General features: G+C 42.8%; 1 protein-coding gene across 3 annotated transcripts in view; it reads right to left on the bottom strand.

Annotated features, from left to right (window-relative positions):
* The window catches only part of LOC308403613 (tetratricopeptide repeat protein 28-like), a 193,590-nt gene that overhangs the window by 23,027 nt on the left and 147,387 nt on the right, over positions 1-23,176 (bottom strand). For all 3 annotated transcript variants that reach the window (XM_080893189.1, XM_080893190.1, XM_080893191.1), the window contains 4 exons: positions 17,315-17,822; positions 5,424-6,220; positions 4,740-5,284; positions 2,958-3,481 (listed from right to left, as the gene is read on the bottom strand). In XM_080893189.1, coding sequence (XP_080749315.1) covers positions 2,958-3,481; positions 4,740-5,284; positions 5,424-6,220; positions 17,315-17,822 — 2,374 coding nt within the window. The remainder of the gene's footprint in view (positions 1-2,957; positions 3,482-4,739; positions 5,285-5,423; positions 6,221-17,314; positions 17,823-23,176) is intronic.

Raw genomic sequence — 23,176 nt, 5'->3', positions numbered from 1 at the left:
GCAGCTCTTATGGGGTGTTCCCAGCATGCATTGGTCAGCATCTATCAAAACTGGGCAAAGGAAGGAACAGCAGTGAACCAGCGACGGGGTCACGGCGACCAAGGCTCAGTTATGAAAATCAGGACCCAATGCTGCCCCGTGTGATGGGATCCAACAGATGAGATATTGTAGTTCAAATGCTAAAAAATTTAATGCTGGTTCTGATAGAAAGGTGTCAGAATACACAGAACATCGTAGTTTGTTACATCTGAGGCATAGCGGTCTACAGGAGTCAATGCCTTGATAGGTCAGGGCTGTCTGGGCAGCAAAAGGGGGGCCAACACAATATTAGGCAGGTGCTTATAATGTTACGCCTGATCGGTGTAAATATATAGGCATTTATATATAAAAAATATAAAGCAATTACTATGAAGATACCAGTTTGAGATTAAATAATAAGACTACGAGGAAATTTAGAACAACAGCCAAGACACAAAGTGTATTACAAATGGGATCTTAAATTACTGACCAAAAGAAATCAGTACATGTACTCTGCTCATCAAAATATAAATATAACAGTGCACATGTTTTGGTGAATATCACCTGCCATAACAAAATGAAAGTGTTTTATATAAACATCAAACCCAAGGTTAACAGGTTAGGTTTTCTTTGTCTTTAAAACTGAACAGGTTTCTATGTAGCTTGCAAAGAAAACCAGTAATTATATATTAGATTTTTACATTTATATATTATTCTGTAGTTAGGTGTTTATAAACAACCAACATTTTCTCATATAACGTGTAACAAAGATGCATAAGAAATGCTAATGATGAAAAGAGTCTTTGTGTAATTTATCATAATTTATGATTTATAGAAAACAAAGCTGGGCTTTATTGTGACGTTTACACAGACATTTGTAGTTAATGTCAAAGATTTTAAGCCAAAGTAGAATAATATGGAGATTAAAACTAAAATAAAGAATATCTGTAGCTCCTTAAGCCACCAGCTCAGCACTCAGCACAACTAACTGCAACCAACATTTAATATTAATGGCATAAAATATTAGCACCAAAAATATGAGACACATGATGATAACTGGTCGAGAGTTGTGCAGAGATCCATATCATCCAGCTCTATTTAGTTTTAAATGCTTCTTGACAAGCCCTCAACAGCCTAACAGCATGAACACGCTTTAAGGGAATTTCTAAGTTGGTCCTGTCCTAGAAAAAATTCACGTGTCACAAAACTCGTTTTCCACGGTGAAGGCCGAAACGAAAATGCTTATCTGATGTTTAGTTGTGTATCTGACCTATGATCAAGACCCCATCTTGATCAAAGATGAGTTTTTCATATGATTTTGTCTTCCTATAAATGTTTTGCGTCCAACATTCGCCACAAATATTATTAATTAGAGTGTAGCTTATGAAATGTTTTGTGCAGAATACATATAAATACACTTGCAAATTAAATGATGTAAACACAAGAGGCTTCCAGTACATTTCCAACAAATAACTGCCCTTGAAGGTTAATATTGTTATCCCTTTAGTTTGCTTAATAAGCGATTCTATAAGTCAGGCATGGAATATCTCCATTAGTCGCTACAATGACTGCATTGATTTAATGACACTATTGATTGCATCAATCGTTGGAAAGTGCATCTCGGTGTGTAATGATTCTTTGTTTAACATTTAGAAAGTCCTGCACAATGCTCTGTAATATTACAGTGCAAGACGAAGAAAAAAAACCCCAAAGCTTGTTATCGGGCAGCCTTATCTTTGCATAATGTACTGCACAACAAAGTATAATCATCTGACACGCAGACACATACAGATACACGAGCAGTGGTTTGGAGGTCACATGCTGTCGACGATATCTGCTAGTTTGGAGCTGCTTTTCCTTTTCCCTCTTACTAATTAATCTTTTTTGGAAACAGAAACAAAACATAAGCAGTGCAGCATGAAGATAAAAAAAACTAGAAGTGGAAGCAGAAAAAACTGAAAAACTAAATGGGGAAAAAAAACCATGCCAACTTTTTGGTCTGGGCAGGTTGGCCAGAAATAATTGGCTGTCAAGGCAGCACTGTTCTTTTTCACAGCCAGACCAAGGAGCAATACAAGGACAGTGCGCGGGACAGTAAGAGGACGGTGTGGAGACAGAATGGCCTGTCGCCTTTGTTTCCATTAAAGCTCAACGAGCAGGCCTGCAGAGGGTGTATGGGTCACCGCAGGAAAAGTGAACTCGAATACAGCCGGCAAAGGAGAGATAGAGGAGATTTATTCTTGCTCCCCTGCATTCCGCTCACTCCAGAGCAGAATATACAAATGTCCTCTTACACAAACTCCAGCTTCATTGATTCAAACAGGGTCTGGGTTGTGACACGGTGGGTGGTGCCTGTCAGTGGGCACGGGCAAGTCTGGCGCTTTCCCATCCATGAAAGATGCAACTTATCACATCCTCAGGAGCGAACACTTTGAGCGGTGCCACTGACATAATGAATTTCTGAGAGGCAAAGCTGCAATTTTTTTATTTCGCCATAATCTGCGGGGCACAATGAAGCGTTAAGAGGCAGGAGTATGACAGCTACGGTGTGAAAAGATTCTTTTGCAGCTTGCTGCAAAGAACCCTCTGAGAAGGTAGATACAGAGGTGTGAAAAACAGCTAGGGGTGCACGGGAAAAATGCCTTGGCATGCATTCTGATAGGTTTGCATAGACATACACACAAATGCTGGTATACATATACAGCTCAGAAGACAACACAGACGCATAATACACACACAAAATTCCCTAGTGCACTTATAACACATAAGCACACACACACACTCACACACATATACATGCACACAGCCTAATAAAAATGTGGCAAAGGCTTAGCAACAAATAGGCTCTGCATTTCCTATTCATGAATTCACAAACTCTAAGCCTATCAGCTCAGGCAACAAAGGCAATCCTCTCTCCTGTTTCCCCCTGACTCACTCACCTTCCTGCAGGTACATGACAGCTTGTGAGTAGTTTTGCAGTGCGTGGTGTGTTCTCCCCAAGCTGCCATAGGCCAGTGTCTTGGCAGCCAAGTCATTAGTCTGAGCAGCCACACTTAGGTGCTGTTCTTGGAACACGACCGCCCGCTCGTAGTTTCCTAGCGACTCATAGGTAAGGCCCAGGTTGCCATAGGCGCGGGCCTGGCGTGTGGTGCTGCCCGCTTCCTCTGCGATCTCCAGGTCACTTTGGTGGCACCGCAGGGCCGTTTCGTACTCTCCCATGGCTTGATATACAGTCCCCAAACCACAACTGGCGTCACCCTCCAGTAGTCTGTCCTGGGTGTCACGGGCGATGGCCAGCTGACGCTCCAGACAGGAGATGGCCTGCTCGTAATTGCCCAGCTGGCTGTGGAGCGCGCCCAGTTCACCGTAGGCCTGAGCCTTGCCTCCACACTCGCCCAACTCATGAGCCACCACTAGCCGTTTCTCAAAACACACAAGTGCCTGTTGTAAATTTCCCATAGCCCTGCAGATCAAGACAAAAAACAGCGATTGTTAGTGTGAAGCAGATTAGAAGTGAGATACGTGATGTAACCTAGCAAGAAAATTTGGAAGAATATGTCACTGACAGATTCAGTTAAAGCTGAAACAATCCCAAAATGCCTTTCAAGTTCACAACACTCAAAATCAAAAATCTATTTATAGCACTTTGTTTTATCTCATATCATTCTCTTACCAGAGAACTATTAGAACGCATCGTGCAGCACACATTGCAGGAAGACTTTCATTTGCAAAGTGCCAGATAATTTCAGTATTGGAGTCAATGAAATATAGATTTTTGCCTTTCATTTCAGTGCTGAAAGCTGCTGATGTCGACAGACTAAAGAGCGTGTGAAAGTATTCCTATATGAGGAATATTTGAGGCATGATATGATATTTCAAGTGCAGACTATTTTGCAGTAGAACACGGTTAACCGTGTAAGATAGGCCACCTGCTCCCATCCTCTTGAGTACGTATTGACAGAGTGGAAATCATCCCATGTGAACATTTTATTCGCCTTCGCAGCCTTCAAACAGACTTTTATCACATTCTCAGGAACAGCAACAATTGCTGGCTGCTGGTTCAAATGGTGCATTAAAAGAATAAAAGCCTTTGGCTTAATTAATCTTGTGTGATAATGTATTTGCCTGACTAAGAGCCGCTGGAAGATGAGAAGGGTTTATGTGTGATGTCTATTATTCCCTTCTGAACTCATGCATGGCTAATACTGCTGTGTGTGATTGCTGCCGTGCCATGCTGATGACGCACAATAAGAAGAAAATCATCTCTGAAATGAGGATTTCGGCGAGCCTTCTCGTGTTTTATTTTGCAGTGTAGTCTCCCAGGTTGCTATCAGCTCTTTGAGGCATGAGGAGAAATAGAACGGCGAAGAGACACAAGATGTAAGAGGTTGTCTTGAAATAACTGTGCATCCCTCCGTTTCAGACATCTGTGTGCCAAAGCCACTTTGCATACAGATAAGGCCAGGGCCGCTAGGCTGCTGCTACTGAGACGGCTAGCGCCACATCCAAGTGCTGTTCACTACAGCGAGGCGTCTCTAAACTATGGTGGTCCATAATTGTGAGAGCAAGGAGACAAATTATATGCAAAGTACTGTCATTAGTACTTAAAACTGAGCCGATACAAGTATCTGTTGCCGTAACAGCAAGAGGATATTAATGCTGAAAAACAGTGTTTCTGATAATATCAAAAAAGTACATTTGAAACAAATTCCTAGATTCACCTGTGTCCATTGCCTAAGCCTCTATAGGCTTTCTCCTGGTCCTGCATGCGGTTGAGGCTCTGAGCCACTGACAGATACTGGTCATAGTATTTGATGGCTTCCTCGAAGTCTCCAAGAGCCTCGTAACAGTCTCCCAGATTACCATAGGCCCTGCCCCGGTCCATTACTGCTTCGTTTCCACTCAGCTGCTGTAAAGTGGCCAGCTGTTGTTCAAGGTAGCCAATAGCCTCCTCCATCACCCCTACATTCATTTTCGTGATGCCCATGTTTCCATACACCTGAGCCTCCACAACAGGATCCTTCAGCCTCCGACCGAGTTCTAACTGCTCTTCGTAGCTCTTGAAAGCCATCGCGTACTTCCCGAGGGCCATGTAGACAGCAGCCAGATGACCATGGGCTTTGCACTCTCCTGACACATCACCGAGCTCTTGGTACACTTCCAGCTCCTGGGTATGGTAGCCCAAGGCTTTGTCATATTTCTGTACAAGTCTATAGGTGGCCCCGAGGGCAGCATACGCACAGGCCTCCATCCTACGCTCCTTAACCTGAAACAAGAAAGAATTTCACTATATTGGCATAAAGGACATAACAGAATAATTATAAATGAATAAATAAACAAAATAAACATTTTCATTTTAATAAGAAGAATTGTTCTAGAACAATATGTGTTATGTGGGGCCACACCTGGTGAGCTAATGCCAGTTGCTGCTCATAAAACTGAATGGCCCCGGCCACATCCTTTTTACAAACAAATATGTCCCCCAGGTTCCCCAGAGCTCTGAAGCGAGCCTGTGCATTGTTCAGGGACTGGGCCAGAGACAGCAGGTACTTCTGACACTCCTCTGCCTTAGTGAAGTCTCCTAGAGCCTTGAAAGCCAAACCAAGGTTACAGTATGCCTTGGCCTGGCTCAGTTTGTCATGTAGATCCTTGGCCAGAGCTAGGTCCTGCTCATAGTATTTGACAGCATCCTGGTAGTTGCCCAAGCAGTAGTGGGCATAACCCAGATTGTGACAAACTTTCCCTTCGCTCTCCATATCTTGGAGGTCAGGAGACAACCGGAGGTACTGCTCATAGTATGGTACAGCCTGAGGAAACTCTCCTCGAGAGCAATGGAAGTTGCCGAGGTTTCCCAGAGCCCGCGCCTCACTCTGGACATCTCTGAGCTCACGAGCTATGTTGAGATGGTTCTGATAATGCTGCAGAGCACGGTCGTGAGCACCCAGAGCTTGGTAAGCCACAGCCAGGTTGCCATGGGTGGAGGCCTGTGAGGCTCGGTCGTTGACCTCCATGGAGATCTGCAGCTCCTGACGGTGGTAGCGAACAGCCTGGTCAAAGGCTCCCAGGGCGTTGTAGGCATTACCCATGTTGCCATAAGCCCGGCCCTGAGCAGCATAGTCATTTAGCTCCTGAGCAATGGCCAGGTGTGTTTTGTGGAGTTTCAGTGCGGTCTCATAGTCTCCCTTCATCTGGTGGATGATGCCTGTGGAGAGAGGGGGAGAAAGCAAAAGGATGAAGTTAAAGACCCATTTAGGGGAAAATTGTAATTGAGTAAAATTCGAGTGCCTCGTCAGCTCTTCGTGTACAAAACAAGTCATTTGGTTGTTAAAATAGGCTCTCCGAGCCATCTGTTCTCTGCTTACACAACACACTCTCCCACAGAATTATGGTCATTAAAATGTAGTGCAATCAAATAAGAGTTATTATAACACTAAAATAGAATCTTTTGAATGTTTAAGCTGTCTTTGATGATCGTGTCTTACAGGGATTTTACCAAAATCAACAACTTTTCCACAGGGTTGAAAATAGCTACGAGTGAACGAGAAAGAAAGACAGGGGAAGTAAAAGTGCGGGGGAGTGTGAATAGCAGATGGGAAGCTCAGCAAACAACTTTAGAAAAAAAATTTGATAAGTGTGGAGAAACAATAAATAATGGAGAACCCAATCTATTGAGCATATTATCACAGATAAAATACCATCCTCTGAAAAATAATAGCTTTACCCCACAGCCAGGCAGCTATCTGGCACACAGACACACACACGCACACACACAGACACAGGCACACACACATCCAAACAAATGCACACCCACACCTTTGTACTCATACAAAATGACAAATACACAGCAGAGAGTAAAGAGCCGTAGTGGCAAATCGACCATTCGTCTCCTCCTTTCCTTTGAGCTTTTAAGACTCACTGCTAATCTGTATGGTTCCTCGTTTGCTTTGTCACCTAGCCTTCAATGATAATAATGGCAATGATAGAATTAAAGTAAACTGAAATTGTAGACAGGGTGGCTGCGGGATGGAGACGAAGAAAACAGCTGCAAGGCAAATAATTCAGTCTTTCATCTACCATACCGCCTGACCATCACGGCTCTGCTGCATCAGCACAGAGACTAATGGGCCAGTAGGAAGGGGGTTCAGCCGCTGATGGGACACAAGGGATGGAAACAGTTCTGGAGCCAGAGTGGGTGGGAACTGGGGATGGAGAGGGGCTCTGTGGCTTGTGGTGAGTGTGTGATGGTGCCGCTGGGATTAGTTACCACCATGTGTGTTTTCCCATTCATTTCATCCGAAACCTGCCACATTATGAGCCCGAACATAGGCTACGTAAACAGTGGGATTGAAACTAAACAGAAGGCTCAAACGACTGCAGAAGTTACACAGTAGATGTGGAAACGCATTCTGATGCTGGCTGAGTCAAAAAGCAGCACATCTGGCTGATGCCAATGGAAAAAAGCTTTGGTGTCGTTGCAGTGTGAGTCATTGGACTGCACACCGGTTTGACACATCGCAAGTTTTGTCTATGTATACATACGCATACCCACAGTGCATGCATACTTCAGAAAATGTTGCAAGACATTTACATGGTCCAATACACACCAATATTTCAGTCTCAATTAAGTGTAAAATAGGAGACAAATTAAAATACTAAACCTGCCTGAATTGGATGTTTTAAAATTAGACAGAAAATAAATCCACCAGCCTTTCCTGCAAATAATTTAGATTTATTTGGGGAAAACATAATTAAAGATCCCCTGCCTGCTTAATTCAGACCGTGATTCAGCATGCGGCACACACCCAGCGACAAATCAAACCTGATATGTCGTTCTTTGCCTGCTTGTGTTCTCGGGTGTAAGTGATACAACCTGAACTGACCTTCTAATCATCAGGTCACGGCCCTGAGGAATTGGTATGCTAGGCATGCCACACAGCAGAACCCAAACAGAAACAGCGCTGCCAAATGGGAAAGGAAGGATTCAGAATCCAAATGATGACTTTCATAATGAGTCAAATGCATGTTGCTGTATATACTGCGCGAATAAGAATAAATATGGGGCTTTTAAGTTTGACAAACTTCCAAGTGCTCCCATTCCTTAGAGTCTTTTCTCAGAGTGAAAGCATGTTAAGATTCACAGCAGGCTAGTTGGAAGAGTACGGATAGTTGTAACCACAAAGTCACTCCCAAGGTTATGCTTTCCCCAGTGGAGGCTGATCTTATAATGCCTACTGATGTATTACCAGCAAACATGTTCCATGCTGCAGGCTAAAAATGGATCCAGGGCTCGCTGACGGATGCAGGGGTAAAGGAGGCAGGAGACTGGACAGAGGCTGGGGGAGTATGGCTAGGTTTATGGCTGGACTTGGAAGATGCAGCCAAAATTGCCATAAGCCTCAGGCTATGCCTGGAACCACACTTGAAGCAAGAAAATATATTCTCTGCCCCCCCATATGGTAAGAGGATTATGAGGCCCTCTGGGAATAGTATCCAGCATAGCAGTAAATAAAACCATACCAGATATGATGGTAAATACTGCTGCAACACAAAATTTGGGACTTAGTACAACGAGGTTTAGCGGATGAGGCCATCGTTGCATACTGTCCAAATCAAAACATCATTCTTACCCCTCAATTTAACGTCTGATTTTACTGCAAGTCTGTGAAGCACACTAAATGCACTTTAGTAAAATGTATTAAAAATATGGTTCAATTATTGTTCTTTTACACAGCTTTAGAAAAAAAATACAGTGGAAAAAAACCCAGGATAAAGCAGACACTATGCAATCCAAATACTTTTATACAGAGCCCTATCTATCCCCCCATGACCAAAGACATTAAAAGCATGACAATGTGTTGTCACTTTTCATTACACAGCTGGCTGTACATAGAGGGATATGCTGCAGTGATGACTTTGAGGGATGGTGTCATGTTCTGAGTAAGTCACTGTGTCATTCTTCGAGGAGCTAGGAAGGTCCGGAGCGCTGCTGCCTGCAGTCAGCTAAGAGGATTTTACAAACAATGCTGCTGCTGCCACTGGGCTGATACCAGGAAAAGAGGTGACCAGTCTGTGTCCAAAAAACAGAAATAACTGGGGTTCTATATTTTTATTTCAGAATGAGGTCAATATTTTAGGTTACATGATGGAGAAAACCAGGACACAATCGTAGAATAGTGTCTCTCTTTAATATTTCGGTCTTTGGTTTCCACTTCAACCAAGAACTATTTGAGAGATACGATAATGAGTTTGGACAGTATTTACAACACATTCTACAGTACCACAGCTGCCATAAATAGCTGAATAAAAAGCTGAATATATTTTAGTTTCTAGGGAACCAATTGTGAAATTCTGGACCAATAAAAGCTTAGTTTGGCTGTTCCCTTATTCACCAGGGGTCACCATAGCAGACAGAGGTGCATATTTTTCAACCAGATACCCTTCCTGACCCGCAACTCCTGGGATTTGCATCTCACCCCAGTCTTGAATCGGGGATCTTTTGCATATTAGGTGAATGTGTTAACCACTATCCTATGGACCAATACAGATACCTATTCAATACCATGAATTAATTAATCATTTAAATAAGAATAAGAATAATAATTAAACAAATTCAACTTTACTTTCTTCTTGCTCTTCATCACAGTATTCTTTAGCACTGATGTGGCACCACAGTCAACAAGGCCAATATACTTTTGGACGTGCTAAGTGCACAACACTGCTACTTTCTGACAGCCGTCCTTGTCAGCTGGATGTGTGCTACGTCTTTAACTTTATCTGCACTCATGTACTCAAGAGTTATTGACTTTAGTTTCTAAGCTGAGCAGCCTTGATTGCCATCTGGCTGCCTGCTTGGTATCTGTATTACTACTGCATTGTTTTGTGGGAAATTAGCACAGCACAGAGCCTTGTGCATACTGTAAATGCAGTATAAAAAAACAAGCAAATAAAAGATGCACTACTATTTTAAACTACTTGATGCTGTTAGTATAGAATTTCCAAAAACAACCAGCCATTTAAGAAGGCAAAAGAGGATAAAACATCAGTAATCATTCTTTTCTTAAAGAGGCCCTAGTTCTAATTTCATTCATATTTTAAGCCATTCTTTAAATGATAAGTCAGTTCTTCCCCACACAGGATACAGTGTAATTATAGATGGCTAATGAGAGTCTCTCTGCTAACACATTTTTCAACTTTAGGGATCTCTTATGAAGTTAAAAGAAATATTGCACTGAAACAGCATTATTTATAGCCGCCGTCTGAGTATGACACTCATACAGAGGATGTGAAACTTCCAAAGATGATACAGATGACTGTATGATAATAGCAACGGTGCAGGCAGCCCACATATCAAGTGTATGGAAATTAAAGGGTGGATGAAGGATGAAATGCTACATTATATGAAGCATTTTAAAAGAGTTGCACAATACACAATAGCATTGTAATGATCTGTTGGGGGAAGCAGTGAGCTGAAGCAGACATCAGATCCTCCTGGGATCTACAGGAAGGGGTGGAGCTTGGGGGGGGTTGGACTTAAGGTATTTAATCCTCACCCGCAGACACAGACATCTCCTACAGTCTGACTGACAGAGGCCAAGGAATGACACGATGTGGATAGATGGCTGCGTGCTTAGAGGGCGGGTGGCCTGCCAACAACAACATGCAGACAGAGCGCTGTGCTGTGCTGCGCAGCTCAGCCACTTGCCTGTGGCTGAGCTGCGCTCCTTTGTGCTCCAATTGACCCCAACCCCTATTTCAGCTCACTAAACCAAGTACTCTGTACTCTCTGTACTATACACGACTGACACCTGACTCATCCTGCCTCTTAACCAACAATGTTCAGTCTCAATCATCTGATCTTTTTCGGTTGCACCGCAAAATCTCCCGTCTGTTTAGGAATAGGTCACATTTCATGCTGAATTTGCACATGTGCTGCAAAAAGGGCACAGTCGTTCGAGGCAGAGCAATGCTACAGCTCTTTTGTTTCATTTATTGGCTCCACGGTGAGTCAAGTACTAATTCTGCATGGTGAGCTATACTTCAGTGTAAGAACAAGGATCATGAAAGTGTTTCACGAGGCCTTTCGTCCGGTTTCTGGCTCGGTATTTGGTCATGAGATTAATGGGGCCATGCTAAGGGGAGACAGAGAGCATCTGCTGCTTTTTGGAACAAAACAGAAAAGTGGGGCCAGGCTAGAAAGACACTCTCTTTCAAAAACCTCTCCAAGAGAGTAACGTAAGCCTGACATCATAATAGGCCCATCACCACTTGACCTCTTCTCCAACCACTGTTCCTTTTACTCCTTTTTCTCCTCACTTACTTGCAGGCCTGCTAACATTTACTTAAGGCATTTACCTGGCCATTAGTGGAGAGTTTAAAAGTGTCACAGGAATTAGATAAATTCACTTTTAAACATTTGCTTGGCTCCTTCACAGCCCTATTCTTGCAATGTGCATTCATTCATCCTGTTTGGCCAATTAGGCCCACTAAATTCCTCTGTAAATTCAGTCCTCTCTTGCTCCCGCCGCTTCCTGGTCAGACTTCTAATATATCCACAGTTACCACTTTTTCCAAAGGCTTAGGTACAAAAGTGAATAATCCGCATGTATCGGTGCTCCAGGCAAGTCTGGTCCCTGTCTGTGCTTTGCTCCAGTTATGGTCAGCACTCGAAAAGTACTGGATTCATGTCCACACAACCACAATATTATGATGCTGACGAGGAAGATGAGAGAGCATTCGGTAAAATCATTTCACAACGAGCAACATCTTTTTCTCTTCTCTTTTTAAATAAAATCTGCTAATTAGTTGTTTATTCTTCCTGTTTATGGCACTTACTCAAAAGGTTACATCAATTTAACTCCTTCCATAATTGGGTGCCAATGAGCTCCTAATCTCAGGGTCAGCATCAATTTATTTCAACCAACAACTACGAGCGCTTAAAATACCAAGTCCGCTGCCGGTGCTACTGACACATGCAATCCATTCTCAAATGACTTGCAAAAGGGAAAAAGCTAAAAAGCACTAAAAGTGCAGACAGTCTTTATTACAGCAACTTCAGAAACTCTTTCGTTATACAAGTTATGTTTTGTTTTTCTGAAGCAAGTGACAAGATCTAAATACAGAGCACAGCAGTACACACTGTCTGATTCCGTGTTGTTTTGCGAACTCCTCTCTCTGTTGTTTTCCTCTTTCTGTTTTTGCGAACATCAGCAGAAAGCTCTCCCTGAGGATGCACAATAAAAGGAAAGAAGGGGGAAAAAAATGCTTAATTAGGAGTTTCACGTCCAGCCTTTCCAGCTTGAAGGAGCCAACGTTTCCAGTGACTCCTTTGCGTCATAATGGTCAAAGGAGCAGGGTGACTAAAGAAAAGCAAGCAGCAAAAGGCCGAGCTAAGAAAGCACAAACACTTCCAAACAAACTTATTTGAAGTCTCTTTGAAGTGAAATGCACAGGAGTGGGTGGGTGGGCAGGGGGAATAATACAATTTACATTCTGTTTCATGAATACCACAAATGTGAAGTACATGGGGTCCCCCTCCGCCTCATTCCTCTCTGAGATATTAAATATTGCTGACTAGGGGGTAAGTTGGCCAATTAATGAATAATAAATGGGGCAGGAATGCAACATTTTCATATCCTTTATAGGTCAGAGTGTGCTGAGCCAGGGCTGCTGGTACCGCCGGGCATCGCGGTTAGATATTAAAGCACAGCAATCTCTATACAACTGTACCTCAGAGCCATGTCAACTGCTGCCGCTCCACCCACACTACACGCAACATTAACGACGAGCTGAGAGGGCATAATAAAAGTTTGCGCGTTCCTCTTTCTGCAACTTCTGCCCATCCCTCTCACGATGTTTTTTTCCGCTTTTATCACTGCTCGTTAATCTTCACTCGATCATCCACTCCCTCTTTGTGCACAGCGTAAAGGCAGTATTTCTTTTTTCTTTCTTTTTTTGAAGTCTGAGACAGCATCCTGTTAGTTTTAGTCCATATCTTCTTGTGCTACATAAGCAGGCTCGCGGGCACCGATGACGGGGAAAAACAATGCACGGCGCAGTGGCGCAAACAAAAACAACAACAATGGGGCAATTACGGACTGATGCTTCACAACCTCCACTTCATTCTCTGTTATCTTCATTATTCAGCTCCTCTTGAATCAGCTATTAAAGGTAATTAAGCGATTCATCAAGTCAGTTTCAATTACTGGGAGCTTGACAGCTGCAGATTACAATCAGTAGGGGTGAGCGGAGAGATGGGGAGACCGAGAGAGGGAGGCATCAAAAAGTGAAGAGAGAGAGAGAAAACAGACAACAAGTGCTAACCAATCAGGCACCACGGAGATGGGCAACAAGCTCTCCTGGGTGTTGAGTGCTAATGTATCCACATGCCGGTCCAGGCATGTCCAGGCACCTGTCCACAAAGCAACAGGCTTCATAGTTACCACGCACTCACTTAGCTTTTGCTCCGTCACCAGCTGGCGGTCTTTGATACCACATCAGCTACACTATCATTACTCTGTCATGGACTGGAAGAACTGTAATGTTAATAATGAATAAAACTGCTCTTGCCATCATAACAGCAATCACACTACAGACAGGAATAAATCTGCTGCCTAACATACAGTGCCCACTCGTAATAAAGCTCACATGTAGCATCATAAAACGTCCTCACAGGCACCCCTAATTTATGGGAACCGGTTACCAGCTTGCTTTTTTTTTTTTTTTTTAAGTCAGGTGTGTGTTGGAGCTAAGAGCAAGACAGAACGTGCAGCCATTAGGCTGGTCAAAGGACAGCTTCAATTTATGTTTGGCTGATTAACCCTGCACTCTGCTTGCACAATTTTGCGCATTAGGTTCAGGAATAATTTATCTGGAAGGAACTATTATGCCTCTTAGTTGTCCATTAGAGTCGGGTTTACTACGGTCTTGATGGCTATCATAAGTCATCCGGCACAGGTTGTAATTGCTGGACTAAATACAGAAGAATTGCCCCTATCATAGACTGCTCATCGGGTGTTGAAAATCCAAAAGGGCACCTTTATCCCCAAGCTTCCCTTCATCATTATATCAGCACACTCCGCAAGGTTACTTTCTAATAATTTTAGCAGGATTTAAATGTGAAACACTGGATTGTAATTACATTTTTAAGATCCGGCTCAATCAAATATTACATTTTCTCCCACCTAACTTCTATATCTATCTCACATTCACATTTCAATGGAAGATGTGATTAAGTCTGAACCATTCTGAAGGTGAGAGCAGAGCAAATTTATGTCAGGGAATTTCCCATTAAGAATTACATACTTGCATGGGGGTCTATTTACTTTCTGACAGTCTCCAAGTAGAAATGACAGCTGATTTTAACATGCACCATCCTCCTTGCTCTCAGTGTAGACTTCTTGCACTTCACTTGCCTTATATCACATTATCTGCTGTGCACTGTCCACTTGAGACATTCATTTATGAATTAAATATATATTTCTGCAAGCAACGTTCCACAAAATAGTAATGATAAAGTAACACCACAGCATATTTTCAGTGTATAATATACTGCTTGGCTTTATGAGTCGTAAATATTCAGTAAAACAATAATAAATAAGCAGCGCATTTAAAGAAGACAAAGGAATGCAGCCTGCAACATAGCCAAAAGCCTAAGACGAGGCTCTCAAACTCATAATCAGCCTAAAACAATGCAAAGAGCAGTCATTAAACACTCATATTCCATCTCTTTAGTCTCCTCCATTGTTCTGTATTAATTCAAAAAACGCCTTAAACCAAGAAAGCTTGGTTTACAGCAGCTACGTGTAAATATAGAGTAACTGAAATGTTATCTACTTCCAGTCTACAAGATTTCTTGCTATCAAACTACCAGATGCTTCCTCATTTTGGAGGATGTGCTTTGAAATAGATCTGTCATTGAGCTCCTGAACAGGATGGCATTTGAAGTGAGGGATCGCACCATATGGTGACTGACGGTTTTTAGAGAAGAAGTAAAAACATTCAAACAAAAACCAACAACAACATAAAAGTTTACCTCAACTTCTGACAATGCAAAGCAATATGTCCAATAAAGTGCAAGTATTCGAAGTCTTGGTAGAAAATTTGAAATCAAATTTGAAAATTTGATCTATTTTTGAACCTGAGCCCCAGTTTTACATCTTTCTAGATTGAAATTAATTGTAGGGACAAACACGTATGTGGAATAGTTCTAGTGCTGAACAAGAACACTAACCAGCAACTGCAAAAGAGCTGCAATGCCATTCCACATGGCAATTATCCACGTAAAAGTGATTGTTTTTGCCACTAACTACTTTCAAGTGTGTGACAACACATAGAACAGATGCATGTAACTGAAGTCTCAAAAAGTCTTACAGGAGGTGACTTGATGGAGGATGTGTGTGAAATAGTTGTGTTAAGTGACAAATGCGTGAAAACACTGGGCATCGCAAACTGTCGTGTTAGCAGTGACCATTTTGACACGTGATCACAACTTCCACTCAGACAAGAGAATTCATCCTTAAATAAGGTGCATTTTCCTGAAGGGAAAGGGTTTTATAAGAACAGAGAAACTTACAGATGTAAGTTATTTTGTTGATCAAACTTCCACCGAGCAAGTGAGTATTAAGGGTTTAATGGATTAAATGGTTTGTCTGCAAAATGTCAGTAAATATTGGAAGCTGTCAACTAGGGCTGCCACGATTTGTCGACTAGTCACGATTACGTCGACTATCAAAATCGTCGACGACTGATTTAATAGTCGACGCGTCGTTTGAAGCTTTGTAAGATCACAAAAGACGCAGGAATAAGTGGCAGGATTTAAGAGTGTAATAACGGACTGAAACAGAAGATGGCAGCATTGCATGTACAAGGATGTCAGCTACCGTTAAACCCCGAAGAAGAAGAAGAAGCAGCTGTGTCCCAGAATTCATAGCGCGGCCCAGCGCAGTTTCCAACAATGGCGGCAGCTGGTTAGTTTTAATGTTACTCTTATTATTCTTTCTGGGTCACAAAATAAACGTTTAACATATTTTCAGGCGAGAATGTAGCTGTGTAAACCTCAAATATCTGCTCAGTTTATCAGGACACCACATATTTTCAAAAGCGCTCCGACGTTTTCGGAGACATCTGTTACCCACTAGCTCGTTAGCGAGCCGGGGGCTAGGCTCACTAGCGCCGTGAGAACACCGGACTCCCCGCAAATCGTTTTCAAACCCACCGCCGTCTTTCGCTACTCAGGTTAAATATATATGAGTCACTTAGATAACTTAAAATGTTATTGTTTGGCTTTTTTTTTTTAGTGTTTTATTTGTTCCTGAGTAAATCAGTTTGTCTGAGATTAAAGTTTTTACACAGCTGAATAAACGTCAAGCAGACAACTGATTATCAGAAGTGTGAGATGCTCCAGAATATACTCCAGTGTCCTGTTATATTTTAGATAGCAAGGAGTTTATTAAACTTCACCGAAACAATCCGCAAATTTCATTAAAATTTAATAAACTATCATCTTGTCTTTATTTTTAGTTAGCACAGACCTTAAACACTTAAAGCTGTAAGCTAATGATAGTTATATAAGAGCAGATGCTGCTGGTGCAATAAGCTGTAGTTTTGCGTCCAATGGATGATGATCTGATTAGTCGACTAATCGCAAAAATAATCGGTGACTAGTCGACTATCAAAATAATCGTTTGTGGCAGCCCTACTGTCAACTGTAATTGCTCAAAGTCGAACATAAATTAATCCGATTTTTTGTTTTTTATTCTCCAAAACACAACAAGACACAATCTATAATCAGACAAAGAAAAGCTTGTTTATCTCCTGTTGATTAACTAATCAATTTATTAACTAATCCTTAGAGCTCTAAAGGAGCAGCATGATTATACAGTTTACCTCGTGGTTGTCAACACAGAGGATAACATGATTGCTGCTGCTGTAAGAGCATAAAAACACATAAACCACCGAGGGCTGTCTGTATGTCTTATGGATGAACTGCTTAAACAGTGCGATCAGTTAACAACCAGCTGACCCAGTACATCAGTTCAAACGCAGCCTCCTGATTGTGAATGCAACACAGCTTTTGGTCTCCAAGCATAAGACGTCACCTCTTATAGTTACAGTATTATCTTTCTTTCTTCTTGTTAGACTCTACTATGGATTCAGATTTAGATTAATTAGAGATAAATGTATAGATATAGGAATATGTATTTGTTCATCATTCTGTGTGTTACAATTGTGAGAAATTGCCTAACAGTATTGAAGACCACAGTGTACATTACACAACATCCAACCTAAACTTACATACCTAAATTGGAAGAGGCCCTTCCTTCTGCAGCCCTGTCCTTCAAGCCCTCGGCTATAGCCAGCTGCTGCTCGTGGTACTGCTTGGCCCTCTCCAGATCCTGCATACAGCGGGCAGCATGACCCAGTCCTGCGTAGGCTCTCATCTCGATGGACTTCTCCTCCAGCTCTTGCGCGAGCTCCAGAACGTGAGTATGGTAGGACATGGCCTTGTCAAAGTTGCGGTGATAGTGGTAAGCACTGCCCAGGTTACTATAGGCCCGGGCCTCCTCACGTTTATTTTCCAGGGCCTTGGCGATGCTCAGGTGCTGCTCGTGACACTGGACAGCATTATCAAAGTCTCCCATGGCAATGTAGACGGCTCCCATGTTTCCCAGCTCGCGAGCCTCAGACAGTTGATCTTTGGACTGCTTGGCCAGAAGGACACACTGCTTGTGGCTGGCTAGGGCATTCGGGTAGTCCCCTATGGCTGTATATACATGGCCCAAGCTGCTCAGTGCCATTGAGGCCGCCTAGAGAAAAAGAGAAAGGCAGATACTGAAATAAACAGCAAGATACTAAAATCTATGCAAATGTAAAGAAAACACAAAAACAATTAATTACACCCACATTTGAGCAACAGTGAGTTTTTGTTTTTTGCTTCTACTTCAGACATTCCCCACCCACACCAATATGTCCCTTTACCCAGATGTACTGTAGATCAAATGAGAAAAAGAAAGGAAAGAAGGAAAATCTAAACTCCCCAAATCTCATAGGAGGCTTAGTGCTCAGAGACTGAACAACAAACAAAACCTGATTTGATTTTGTCTTTGGCTGAGCGAGGAGGGGGGTAAAGTGTGATGCAGATCAGCGCAGCAGCAGGCTTGTTTTAAAGCCGCCAGTTTGCCCACTGCAATCACGCTTCGTGGCGCGCCACCACCAACGGAACAAAGACACTGCTAATCAGGAGGGAGAGAATGGGTGTTTTAGCTTCACACCAGAGCTGCGGGCGGCCAACTGACTGACTGCTTTCAAGCTCTCACGCGCTAAAAACACGGAGAACAGAAATAGACTCCAGGCGTTGCCATTTAGTCAGTCTTTCCATTTTTATAACCAACGTCCATCTGTGAAAATGAAATTACAGAAAACACTGGTTATACCTGCAAAATAGGAGGCATTTCAGTATATAAATATAGAGATTTCTAAAAGTAGATTTTTGACCCCCTATATGGCACATTCACTGCAAGCTTATTAGCTGTTTATATGGAGGATAAACAGCTGGGAATTAGGGTCAGTTGTCTTTGTGTGAACAGATGTTCAATTACTCATGCAGGGGCATCTAATAAAGCATCTCCTTCCTGAGGTCCCACTCTGCATCCACCAGCCAGGAAGAGGGTTGGAGGGAGGCCAGAGGAAAGGACAGACATCCTGACAGTTAAGGCCACATTAGAGCCCATCCTGGCCTGCGTGCAGCCTCAGCAACAGAAATGACCTGGATCATAACATACCCAGAAAGTCAAAACTGGAAAATTAAAAGTTACAGTTATAGCAAAGGCTGAACTACCCAATGTAGTCGTGAGAAAAGGCAAGGGACCTCCGTGAATTCAATTCGCTTTAACCATTTCCATATTGCTTAACAAATACAAATACGGATGCGATTTAAAGAACTGGAGAGCAGGAGATGGGGTTTTTTGTTTTCTTTTTTTTGCATCGTTCCAGCACCACTTAATGAAAATATTGAGCGCTCTGAATAAATATAAAAGCGAAGAAGATTGCTGAGAAAAAAAAATCAATACAATCGGACACTCTTGAAAATGCTTATAAAGACAAACATTTTTCTCTGAATCTTTCACACATTCTTTTTTTAATGCACCAATCCAGCGCTATTGTTCCGTCATTTCACATAGCTGCTGATGCCTGGAATCAATTACCTGCTGACATAAGGACTTCCAGCAGTTTGCTCAAGTTTAAAGACTCGACAAGGCATTATACAAGCTCAGGGAGGCAATTATCCCTCCGTCACAACTGTTGCTGTTTCATGTTCCCAGATAGCCTATCTAGAGCTGCTCAATTACATGTGCCTTTTGAAGCTTCCCTCCATCTCTCCGATTCAAACTTCAACTCTTCTGAGCAGAAAAACAGAGAGGATTCCTCATTTCTGTCTGTCTTCAACCGGGCGCAGTGGGAGACGGGGGAGAGAAAACGGGGAGTGGGAGGGGGGCACAATCATTCTCCAGTTGAGATGAGTTGCTCTTGTGATCAGTGTCCCTCTAAAGTGAGACTGCAACGCTGCATTTTCTCCTCAGATGGAAGCCAAGATAGGCAGATAATGAGGAGCCAGCCTTCCCAGTTACAGAGGATACACAGCGTTTGGCTCGGTGTTTTTGGACAGTGCTTGGGACCATATGAATCTTTCTCACTTCTGACTGCAGTCCTCCCCAACACTGCTCATTCTGACTCCCCGCTAGTTACAAAAAATAACACTCAGTCGGGGAAGAGGAATAATGCTGCGTAATTTCTGCCAAATTGACTTCATTCTAATTTGAGTCCATTTCTTTTCTGCACTTATCTTTCCTCCCTCCACATTCTTACGCTCGTCTCCCCCGCTCCGCTCAATTCGTCTGGAGAGTCAGATCTGATTGTGTTTACAGAGTCCAGCCCTTCTCCGGATGTGTGCTGATTTGATTAATCCCAACGCCGTCCATTATAAACTGTTGATAAACCACTGGCTCTTATCAGCAAACACATTTTGCACCAAAGGTCTGCTAATGAAAGGTAAACTAGTTCTGCCGGGGAGAGAGGAGGGAACAAGAGGGATATAGAGGACGGGCTGAGATGACATGTTAATCAGAAATGCTTGGCTCCGTTTTTTCCCCTAACAGGGACAGTAGTTTAGGATTTCTTGCTGGTTTTTCTCTCTTTGACTCCACAACTAAGTATGTTTATATTTTGTAGCACATAAGAGAAATGGCTGCTTTCATAGAACATGCTAGAAGTAATGCATTATACTTTACATAATTAGCCCCTTATGTCATGCAGCGAGGCTGCTTTTGATCACTGGCCTTGGTGGTATGCACGTTGTGTGACTCTGAGCCCCTGGTGTGTGTTTTATTTCTTACACTGGAACAGACGAGTGCTGCCCACCACTTCACTGCAGCACTGAGCTGTGTGGTTATGCCTCGCCTTGCAGCTGTGGGACTATGGCTCTTTGAACATCCTCCTTTTTTTCACTTTGGACCTATGAGGTCTGATATACTTTAAACAACCAAGGCTATCATCACACACTGGCAGAGCTTATAGGACAAGCCTGGTTGCCATGGAGATCTAAATAGTTGGATTATGGCTGGCCTTGTAGAGAGACTCCCACTACTATTCGTATAAACATAGGTGTGGGACCTCCTTCTGTGCGAACAAAAATAGGCAAACAAATACAAGGGCGAGTGTACAAACAAGCATCCACTGCTCTGCCCTTTGCTTCTTCAGCTGAACCTGGTGGCTGTATCTGTGTCTGGTCAGAGACACGCTTCTTCACAGGTTTGAGCTAAAGAAGAAATCACAAAGGTCTGAAGGCTAAACTTGCTATATTGGCTTAAACATAAGTGCACATAGCATAAAAGTGATAGAATTAGAGGTCAGTAAGGTGTAAGATGTTAAAGTTTACCCTCTGTCCAAAAGGCATGTGCTGCAGCAGGGCAGAGTAGCTCCTATTTTAGTAAAGTCTTATTAATGGTATTATACGGAAGAGGCGAGGAGTAATCAGAAGAAGAAAAGTAGTCCAATATGCCCATTTAAAAAGCCCAATGTTACGTATTTAAATGACACATTTGAGTGCTTGCCATTCATTATATGTGTAAAACACAAGTCAACTTTATTTATATAGCACCAAACAACGACTTGTTAGAGAGGGAACCCCAACAATCAGACAACGGCAGCGACAGCGGGAAGGAAAAACTCCCTTTTAACAGGAAAGAATGTCCAGCCATCTGCAGTGACCGGTTGGGTGTGAGGGAAGGGAGACAGAACAAGAGATACACAAGCTAAATAAACAAATATTCATTTTAAAGAAGCTCAAACCAGCAAAAATCTGTGTCAGCTGTGTTTGATAAAAGCTACCATGTATCGAGTATACGCCATCATTAACTTCCTGGGTTAACCCAGGCATGAAACAAGCATCTGAAGTGATACCAGTCACTTCAAAAAGGTGACTAGTGTGACTGAGAACATTTGCAACACCACACGCTCGCACCTCAATGTATCCTCCTGCAAAACGCATGCACACAGGAACAGCTGTCTAATTAAAAGGCAGTGCAGAGGGAAGGTGAGGAGGACCATGCACCAGTGTTTCCCTTAACGAGCTGGGCTCAGGCAGCAACAGGAGCCTGGCTGGCAGGGAACAGAACCACACACTGGAGGGAGCGGGGGGGTGCAGGGAAGAGTAGAGTGGGAGGAGGAGGAGGAGGAATGGGGCCTGATAAAAGGCTATGGAAGAGATTGTGTTTGAAGGATGAGAGAAGAGAATGCTGGAGACGCCCCCAGGGCGAGGATGTCTTTAGATCTGAATTCACCTGCAGAGATGCATTTTGACAAAAAAGAAAACATCTCAACAGTAATAAACGGAACAGACCAGTCACAGATGCTCTCAAAGGAACTTGAACGAGGCTTTTTAAAGGTGAGCGTTCTTGTCTATGCATGCAAAAAAATAAACGAAACAAAACAACAACGAAAACCAAAAACACATATATGCATGTATGAAAAAACAAGAGAGAAAAAGGGGGGAACATAAAGGAGGCACGCTGGCGACGTCACTCTGGAGGACTGGGGGTGGGGATTTGTATGATAAAATATTCATCTGGTTTTATGGGTGTATATTCCATTCTCTTTCCTCGCTCGGTGTTTGCACACAGATATGGATCCTATGGGAGCCACCATTAGATCAGCCAAATGACTGCCTCTCTGCCATAGCAGAACCTTCTGTTTTTTTAAGCAGGCAAATGCTCTGCTTTGCCAAGCGAGGGCAGGTACAGCTGTGCCTGATTGCTCGCTTTCACACACGCATTTGTGAGCTTACACAAACAGACACACACACACATATCGAACGCACACAAGTCCACGGTGGCTGATAAACTCGCTGCATTCCAAGCTCAATTCAACGTTGCATCTTCGGAGGCAAATTTCAGCCCCGTTTCTATTTTCCTTTCCAACTTTGAAAATAACATTCATAAAAGTCATAACTCTGTTGCTTCCAGAATTGCAAATCAATGAAAGACGGGCCGTATCATCAACTGCGCCTTTGTGGGAATGTTATTTGTTTTTGTCTGAGAAGAAAAGAAATACAGATATAATTTTGGTGGCTGCCAATTACGTTAATCAATCACCAGAGCTGATTTGATCTATTCAGACTGAAGAGATACCAGCGGAGCCACTTGTTTTTCTCTGACCTGTGTAACCTCCAGCGTGCAGATGAATGACGCCAGAGGTAGGAAGGTTAATAATTCCTTTAGCCTTCAATGGACATGTGCACAAAGGATTGATTGTCACTAAAGGTCAAGCAGTGGGCACTCATTACAGCTACTGTGCTGCCTGTCAGACTGACTACTGCAGTCACACAGAGCTGCACACTCACTGCAAACATATAGACACAAAATAACGTGTATCATTAGCTAACGATAACGACATGGCAAGCCACATTTTTACTATCTCACTATCTCACAACCTAACGCACAAATATTCTGCATGTATCCCTGAGCTCTGTGTCTTCTGTCATGTTTGCGCATCTGTGCGTGTGTGTGTGTGTACTTCTGTGCTTAGCCACATTTTTGCAACGGTGTTCTGGAACATGCTTCTACTCATATCCACTCGTTTGTTTGAGGCTATAGCCTGTGAGTTG

The sequence above is a fragment of the Rhamphochromis sp. 'chilingali' genome (genome assembly GCF_963969265.1).
Source record: "Rhamphochromis sp. 'chilingali' genome assembly, chromosome: 10".
Lineage (NCBI taxonomy): Eukaryota > Metazoa > Chordata > Actinopteri > Cichliformes > Cichlidae > Rhamphochromis > Rhamphochromis sp. 'chilingali'.
This window is presented reverse-complemented; position numbering and strand designations above follow the sequence as displayed.